This window comes from Brachyhypopomus gauderio, chromosome 1 (genome assembly GCF_052324685.1).
Source record: "Brachyhypopomus gauderio isolate BG-103 chromosome 1, BGAUD_0.2, whole genome shotgun sequence".
NCBI classification, from domain to species: domain Eukaryota; kingdom Metazoa; phylum Chordata; class Actinopteri; order Gymnotiformes; family Hypopomidae; genus Brachyhypopomus; species Brachyhypopomus gauderio.
The window spans coordinates 29,550,658-29,560,132 of record NC_135211.1 but is presented as its reverse complement, the minus strand read 5'-3'; the positions used below and the strand labels follow the sequence as shown (position 1 = coordinate 29,560,132).

At 46.9% G+C, this 9,475-nt stretch overlaps 1 protein-coding gene across 1 annotated transcript in view; it reads right to left on the bottom strand.

Moving 5' to 3' along the window:
• Window positions 1–756: 756 nt before the first annotated feature.
• Window positions 757–9,475, bottom strand: part of rnf123 (ring finger protein 123) — a 77,803-nt gene continuing 69,084 nt past the window's right edge. Inside the window, exons 8-9 of the mRNA XM_077013576.1 lie at window positions 7,106–7,191; window positions 757–6,456 (exon numbers count right to left, since the gene is read on the bottom strand). Coding sequence (XP_076869691.1) covers window positions 6,357–6,456; window positions 7,106–7,191 — 186 coding nt within the window. The 3' untranslated portion in view covers window positions 757–6,356. The remainder of the gene's footprint in view (window positions 6,457–7,105; window positions 7,192–9,475) is intronic.

The following is a 9,475-nucleotide window of genomic DNA, read 5'->3' as shown; positions in this document are numbered from 1 at the left end:
ACAGAGGAGTAGGAGATGTTATTGCTTTTAAGTCTAGTTATGCTAAGCAGTTATGTTTGTTGAAATGGCTATAATTATTATAATTCACTCAATGTGCACATATATACACTCCAATTAAAGCTGACGTTCTGCACCTCATAATCATTGTTTAATTTCAAGTCCAATTTCAAATGTGCTAGAGTACACAGCCATAGAAGTGACAGTATACACTACCGTTCAATTATTTGCAGAGTGCTCTATGAATGCACAGAGTCTGGAATTAAAATTCTATTAAACTAAATTTAAAAACCTTAAACAACCTATAAATCACTGTCTTTGTGCTCTGGCTCAGAGTCCATAGGTACAAAAACACAGGCAAGAATATTTGACATTTTTGACAACTGACCGGTAGATCAATTCCAGCCATGTAGTTCAGCTTGTGTGTGAATATGTCAGACACTTCTGGGCTAGAAAAGCCCAGACCACCTTCTCCAAGCAGCAGTGGGGTCGCAACCTCTGCACAAGCTGTCCCGTCACCTCAGTGACCTTTCCACATCTTTCCGGACATCTCGCAAGCTTGTCAGAGTTCCTGTCTCCCTACAGATATCTGAAGTCCTACAGAATGGCAAAGCAGGCTGAGAGAATATCGAACATAGCCTACTCTTCTATGGCAGCCAGGAGAAAGCTAGATGTTCGACTGCTTCTTTATTAGAACATCACGACCAAATTACTATTATTAAAATCACAGCGAAATATCAATGATAAAGAACGCAATAATGTTTTTGCAATTCATTTATTCTCAGCTTGTACCATAAATAATGTTCACCCCTACCCCTTTATGAATCTATGCTGTCAATGCAGATTATTTAGGAATAGCTAAACGTGCACACGTCACTCACGCGCTCTGCTGGTGGGGTTCAAAGTTCGTCATGCAGTCTAGTCAGCCATTTTACCTCATCCCTGTAGCACGTTCTTAAGTGCTTTTAAACATACGGCAAACCAGACCAGGCATCTGGTAAGAAATGCATTCGCGTGAAAATATTCGCCTATACAGGAAAGACCAAATCCAGTGTAAAATCTCACAATCGGAGAACAAATCCTGCACAGCACGCTGCAAGTGAAATGCATGTATGATATACTGTGTGTTTAGCACGGGCATCCTCTGTCTCCATCTAGAGGCCGAAGCGAAACATGCCGTTATTGATCACACTTGAACAGGTCACTTAAAGGCCACTAGGTGGCACACTTCAGACTCTTGTCACCTGCCTCTCCATTTTATTAGGCTATATATTACTGTATTTATAATATACATATACATAATCATAAGTGGCATGGTGAGAAACAGGGGAATAAAGAAAAAAAACCTTCAAAAACAAACAGAATATTATATAAAATATTTATACGTGTTATTAGCCACTTGCACCACTGCAGGAATTGTTTGTGTGTGCGTGTAAATGTACACATACTAGGGTGGGATATTTCTAGTTTGTGGTATGTATCATAGACATTAGTGTTTTTGTTACTGATTGGGTCCATTGAGTCTGTTAATAGAGTTTTCCAGATGGTAATGCTGATGTTATCTTGTGTTTTGTAATTCAAGCATATCTTTTTTTGCCGATTATTAATCTTATATATACACTATCCAGTTGTTGTTGTTGTATCGGCTGGTGTTATGTATCCTAGGAGACGTGATGATGGTCTTGGATGGACTGGGTTATTTAGGGCGTGGATATGTAGTGACGACCTCATGCCAGAGTGCAGGGCCACGTGACATGAATGTAAGTCAGTTGTGTTTTGAGTACAGTACATACTTGTTGTTGAGCTTGTAAATCTCATTCTAAACATCTCACATGTAGTGTAATGTACGCTATGTGTGACTTTATATTGAAAACATTGCAAGTTCGTTTTGCTGGTCACGTAGTATTTATAATTGCCCTCGGCATCTGGGCCAGGAATAAATCTTCCTCCCATTGCCTCGATGGGTTAGTAATAATTGATTTAGCTATCATTTTGTATATCGTTTAAGTGAAAGGAATATTTATAGATATTCACAAATATAGATATTTAGCATATTTGATTCTGATCACATACTTGATCTTGGCCTGCGATAACTGCATGTTTTTTAACACTGTTTAAAGGTTCATTTTGTGGTAATCTTTAAATCCTCATGAGGGCAGCATTACCTAAAGTTGCATATGTCAGAGAGGGAAACAAGTTACATCCCTAAGCTGGTTATCATACATACTAGGACATACTTTCCTAACCCATTGCAAGCATGTTACTTTTTTCCTCCATTGACTGTTGTATTATACAGTAGTACTGGTAGATTCAAACAACATTCAATTAAATATACATATACAGGCAAAGAGAGCAGTAACCTCAGTAACCAGAACATGCTGTTCATTGTTCTGCTTTGCTTAGTTTTTTGCTTTGCTAGTGGTTCAGTTCACTCCAGATCCGAACCTGATGAACTTGATTAGGCTTTTCTGTCCTAATGACCGGGTTTCTTCTGGAGACCTGTGGTGACTCAACAGAGGGCAGGTAAACGTTCAAGTAATCTGTCAACTATAGACAAACACCTCTGGTATTTAGGTATGAACCCCCATAGTATACTAATTAAAAAATGTTGAAATAAAATTTAAAAAAGCAAATCCCCACATAACTCTCGAAGAACGTGGTTCTTACATCTTTTACCTTCTTGGCATCATGGGAGTCCTTCTCAGGCCAGAGTGCTGGTGTTTCCCTGCTGGCTGTGACCTCACCTGCCCGCACCCCGCGACCCCAGCTGGCGCAGACAGTCTGTGTCACATCCCAGAGCCATTGATCCGTGCTGCTTGGCTGGTTCTTGTTCAGCTATAAATACCCATAGTCGCATATCGCCAGCGAGAGGTAGGGGGGTATTTTCTTTGGGGGGGGGCATGTTTTCCAGCCTCTCCTTGATGTGGACCTCTCGCCTTTCCCCCACCAAGGCTATTACCACAGGTAATCTATACAATCCCCAGCACTTGGCCTGGGGTACAGTTTCTATGCTACTGATCAATGGAGCGGTGAGTAGATGAAGGGGGCGTCTGGCTTCACTACAGCAGCGGGACTCCGGGAGGACCTGAAGAAGCAGGGATGGTAATATTGGTGGGTGACGCCTGTATGGATGGATACAAAACATCAATGAATATGTCTGGATGGATTTACTGCTTTAGGTTCTGCGCAGATGAGAGGAAGGAGGCTGATGAACTTGCCCTGTTCTTGCCCTCGTCAGTCTTTGATGTAGGGGGCGACGTGCCAGGACGAATGTTAAATCTGGCTCGACGGTTTCAAAACATGCGAGTGGAGAAGGCCGCTACACTGTAGCCACTCGGCAGTGCCGTGTCCCATACTGGCCTCCGAAGCCTACAGCTCTGCAGCCCTGGCGTGTCAGCAAAAGTGAGCAAAGAGTCCTGAAGGGATGCGGGACAGCCTCTGCATACCAGGATCCCGCAGAAACACGAGAGACCCGTTGTCCTACACCACAAAAGGCAACAGATCCAGGGAGCCAGGCAGACGACAAAAAATTATTTTATTGTCAACACAGGGGCTCCGGCGAGAAATGTTTCACGAATTAGTAGCTTTCTGCTGGCTAGCCGAGGTGCTAGGTACTGCCAGGCCCGACAGCACGCCCTGAGGGCAAGTCTATCTGTGGCTTTCGGTGATTTTATCTTCGGCTCTCAGAAACCCCACGCTCTCGTCAGAACCAATGGCTGGTCTCGCTGCTGAGGAAAGTCCGGAAGACATCATTTCATGATGTAAGAGCACGCTTCCCCGTCATCTCCGATGGTCAGTTAATGGATGGGAGGGAAGATCTCTCCACACGGTCACTCCCTTCCTGCACAGAGGATCCAGCACCTGCCAGACAGCTTTTACCAAAGCAACCACAGGAGCCCATCTCTTTGGATAAATAATTTAATGCCGTTACACCGTCAATATATATGTGCACTCTCACTCATAAAGGAGAAATAAAAACAGACAAAGCCCATCTTCTCCCCTTGACAAACAGCAAAATAAAAACACCAACAGTCTATTAAATATTGCTTATACAAACTGAAATTCCCTTGGCTGACTACAGCTTGCGCCTAAGAGTGGGAACCTTTTTTACTCGCAAAGTAAATTAACACAAGCAGACTGCGCAGCCACGCCCATGCACCCTTCCCACACACTCAGGCCACACCCCTGGCCACACCCACACTCAAACCACACACCTGGCCCACGCCCACACCAACACAGACACACACTTTACCAAGAGCTAAATATGAGGCTCCCAAATTCATACCATGCAACCCCCAATCTTAAGAGGATATAGTTCTACTTAGAGAAGTACTTAAACAGTCCAAATGTGAATTGCAGTTGTCAAAACACACCTAAATTGAAAAGGTTATAAATGTGTGAATGCGTTCAAGAATTTAATGTCAGATGAGTTTGGAAAGCAAGTGGAAGGTCATGTTCTCCGTGCTCCAAAGCCAAAAGACAGAAACAGTCGTGTGCAGAACCCTAATCAGGCAAGTCACATGACATGGCAATAGTAATGAACCTTCTGAAGACTTAGTTATGTCTGATTATCATCTATATGACGCTTATTTCCCAAAAGGAGCAACAGCAGTCAAACCTTCAGTCGAGGTTAGTTCCGATAAAGGAGACTACAGGCAACCATAACATACGTTGTTATGGTGTGTGAAATTCGGGCTACAGCGAGAACAACCTCCATGTTGAGCCTTTCGAATGTCCCAACATGTCTCCATCACCTAATGAGAAATAATTACTAGAATATTCTGACGCTCTTTGTAGCTAGCAATAACTGGGACTTCAGAGGGATAATGGAAAATATATTTCAACATCATTGCTTAGAGTTTGGACAGTTCAAAAAAGAAAAAAACAGAACAAGAATTAAAAATCCAACCAACTCCCTCTGGGGGCATCATACGAGCCCTGATTCTGCCGTCCACTAGAACGGGACGCCACTGCTCCCCCCTCCTGACCTGTGGGTCCTGACCTGAGCCACTATGCCTTTATTTGCAGTAGAAAAGCTGTTTTTCTGCTTCGGGGCAGATTCTCTTTAAAGGGACCTGCGGAGAGGCCACGGAGGTGGGCATATGCTCGCTTGGAGGCGGGGTGTCCCCGTCCGCCAGGGCGTTGGTGCACATGAAGCCTTAAAGACATCCAGAAGACGGGTGGACGAGATCCCAGCCGCGGACACATCTCCACTCCGGCACTGGCGCCCCCTACAGGGTTCCTTAAAAGGTATGACGGTAAGAGCTTGTTAACAAAGAGCAATTTACAGCAGGACAAGTTTTTTTTTGATGCGACACCAGAAGACACGTGGGGGGGGTCGTGTGGGAAGAAAAGCACCACAACTGCACCGTGGGCATGGAACTAAACTACACAAAGCCCGACATTTACACATGTGGCACACCGCAATGAAAGAGGCAACCAGCATAAGGGTGTGTCCAGAGCCAAACGAATCCTGAAAAATCACGAATACTGTATTGCTCAGGCCGCTGATGTGTTTAAGAGCAGCATTATGGAGAAATGCATTATGGAGTAAAGAAGCAACCTGTATTACTCGTCAGAACCTGAAATTGCGCCACTCACACCAAATGCATATCTGATCCAACCCCATCAGGACCGTCACACTGCAGGACGATTTCTAAAGGATCGGTAAAGCTGCAATAAACTGTTAATAATACGTTGGATAAGCGTGACGCACGACCTGAGGTTCTTTTGTCGTAATCGTCAACCATTCACAAAGCCATACACACCTTCACCTGCACTGCTAGATACCGCCACGTCAAATATGGCTGTCGGTTTTGTATATAAAAACAAGTCGTCAAGTACAGAGCGTGAGTGTTAAAGAGATCTCGAGACACCCAATGTTGTGGATACCCAAGACCAAGGTGGATGGCCTATGGCTACAGGTGAAGTATGATCACAAGTGAAGTAGCCCACATTGTCCTGGGCCCAGACAGGCGGTGAGCATGGAGAGTTTAAGAAGGGTGGAGAGAGGGGGTGGGGGTGTAGCGACCAGCTGACAGGGTCGTGGGGATGGATTATGCCATCTGCCTCTCGTCAGTGCCCCCCACCCTTTCTCCATCAGCGGTGGAGCCAGGCTGGGCTGTGGAACGCCAAACAGGGGGGCTGAGCTCTGGAGGGGCGCGCGGCAGCCGAGAGCATCGCCAGCATGCTGAACCTTGGAGTGGCCGGTGGTGGATTGCAGGGTCGTGGGCTCGTGGAGAGCGGAGCGCAGTCTTTGGAGATTGGTGTGAGGTGCTGATCTTCATGTTGCTCAAGGTGTGTAGGTGCGGGCGGGGCGTGAGTGTGGGCGGGGCGTGTTTGAGAGCCTGGAGGGCATGTTAAGGGCCTGCAGGCTTGCTGTAATCTTCCACTCCAGTGATGGTGGCCTTGCAGAAGAAACAGTCCTTGTTATTCATCAGATGTTGGTTGATGCATGCTCTGGAAATAAAGGAGGAAAGGAGAAGGAAAGAGGGATTGAGAGAGGGGGGAGAAGGAGCAGGCAGGTCAGAGATATCCAGTCGTTGACAGTTTGCTGAGTCATGCCCTGACAGCCTTTACGAGGCAAACCTTTCTGGGAATGATGAAATATACCACAGCCACTACCATACAAATATAATAAAGTGTCAACCGAATTGATGAGAGGCCAAAAACGGTTTAATCCGTTGTGATCGTTTCGCTGCCTGAGTAGGAAGATTAAGAATGCGATATTACAGCAGAGCAACAAGTCTCTGGGGAACACACAGCACAGCAGGAAGGTGCAGCGGCCGCAACACTGGCCTCTGTCCCTTCTGCAGTACTGGGCCTTCTGAGTCAACGGAGGCCTGAACCGACGGCCTCGCAGCCTTCATGACTGAAATAATAAGAGCACTTTGGCAGAATCTAACTTCATGGATGCATGACCGCCATCCCAACACATCACTGTGAAGTTAAGGAGCCTTTTTCATCCTGTGCAGTCATCAGTCTCTAAGCAGTGCAGCAATAATGCCAAGCAACAGCAAAAGAGGCTTGGGGTCCGTCTGCTGATTGGCCAGTGTGGAGTTGGGATCGATAAAGAGGGTCTGGTGCGGCAGCGGGGACGATTACTCACTTGCAGGACTTGTGGGAGCAGGGCTTGAAGACGGCCGATATGGAGTGTGCATAGCAGATAGGGCAAAGGTCATCCTCACTGGTTGGCTGTGGTAGAAGGGAAGAGAACAGGGATTGGTGGATGCGCACACACACACACACACACACACACACACACACACACACACACACACACACACACACACACACACACACACTTCACTGCTTTAATCTGCAAAAAAGACCACAAGATATACCTTGCTGAAACGCACTCAATAATGAAAGCGGATGAGGGCCCGTTAGCTTTATGCTAATGAGCTCAAGCTAATTGCTCCCCTCTAGACTTGATCCAGTCTTAACAACGCAAACGTTTGTATTTCTCAGTGGGGGTTTTGCTGGTAACTGTGTGCCGGTGCTCTGAATGCAGATTGACTCTCAGGGTATTCAAAACCCCATCACGCCTTCACCACCTCCAACCACACGAGCAGACAGATAACCTTCAGCTCGTCCGGTCCTGGACTCCCGTGGGCGGAGGTAGATACAGGGACCCCAGCCTTCCGCCACCAGAAATGGTCTGAGGTTTTGGTCAAAGTCCTTTTAAGCAAACCCCACTTACCCAAGTTACAAGTGTGCCGTTCAAATCTCAACCTCCTCAGATCGAACTCGATCGCCATGTGTACATTAACGGCATTATCTGGCAACCGCACAAGGCTTACAGATTACAATGGCCGCAGGAGGCAAGAAAGGCTGCTTCCTGGAGATCTGCTTCAGCTAAGAAACACCCCTATGAGCAGCATTACGCCATCAAGACCCATTCTGTAAAACTGAAGGGAAGAAAAAGGAATCAGGAGCAGGAAACTGATTTACAACATCTGCATTTACAAAGCACACAGGGACGTGAGTGCACACTTTGCTAAAAAACCTACACACCTTCAGCGTGCATTCAGACGAAAGTGCAAACGCAAGCGCTGGCCACCCGTACAAAAGAGAAAAATAAAGCCACGGTAGGGTGACCCGGCGAGCGCGTGCACAGCCTTCAGCTGCCACGCCTGACCCAAACACACCTGGTGCAGAGATACAATGGAGGAAGGCACACAGATCCGTACGTTCACGTGTGCACCAGCATGTACGAGTTACAAGGTTTTTTTCTGTTTGTTGTTTTTGAGGGCTTTTGCCCATCGTTTGCGGTATGAATAGCAAACCAGCAGATGATGTAAAGTAGAACAGAGGGTCGGGTTGCTAGTTTCTGTGGACGGAAGCAAGTAAACGTCTCTTATTCTCAGGGAGAGATTTGATCTGCAGAGAGGCTGGAAGGAGAGGCATCCTGTCCACTCCCGACGGCTGCTGGGGACTTCTGCAGGGTTCTCGTAGCAAAACCGGGATAACGTAGCAAAACCAGGGCTCCGCGAGCCATCGTTCAAAAAAGGTCGGAGATGGCGAGCACTCTTCAGGGAGCCACATGCACGGCTGGGCGAGACCAGGGAACATGGCAAACGAGATCTGCACGTGCTTTAACAGGAGACCAGGTGCACACCCCACCTGCACCAGCCACACCCCACCTGCACCCCACCTAGACCAGCCGCACCCCACGTACACCAGCCGCACCCCACCTGCACCAGCCGCACCCCACCTGCACCAGCCGCACCCCACCTGCACCAGCCGCACCCCACCTGCGCAGGACCTCGATGGGACTCCTGTGTTGGGAGGGTTACACGTCAGGACCATCAATGGTGCACATGAGTTCTGCCCTCCGTCACTGGAGAAGGCCTTAACCTACACTCTTTTGGATCAGATCATGAGGAGCTATGATATAATGCCACGTGATGTGGTGAGACGGTCAGGCAGGACGGAGCGGGTGGAGCAGCACGACGGGTGTGCTGACGGAGTCTCTGGCGCCCTGTGTCTGGTCACCACAAGGGATTCTCTGCTGATCTGGTGCAGTGGGCATTACGCGGAGGTAGAAATGAAACTCTCAAGGGTTGGGATGCAATATGATCTTTAAATCTGATTCGCCGCAAACAGGGTACAGCAAATCAGAATTTCTTTGTTTCAACTTGAACCACTTCAATTTTTAAAAGTTAGCTCAGACATAGCGACTCCAGAAATCTAGACTCTACAGATCCTCCTTAGATTCATAAAAACTCGTCATCACGTCAGAGAAAAAACAAAAAAGAAAAGCAAAAAATATATATAACATTATTAAAGAACAATGCAAGGCTTCAGAACACTTTCGTGCCTTAGAACTACAACAATTACTCACTTCTTCAGCATCCTGAATCAGTTTGAGAACTTTTTGCTGAAGTTCTTTCTCTCCTGCCTCCTCATCCATGTGTCCTTTATAGCGTCAAGGTCGAAAGTGTTGCAGAGAGGCGGATGGGGTTTCTGTTTGGGG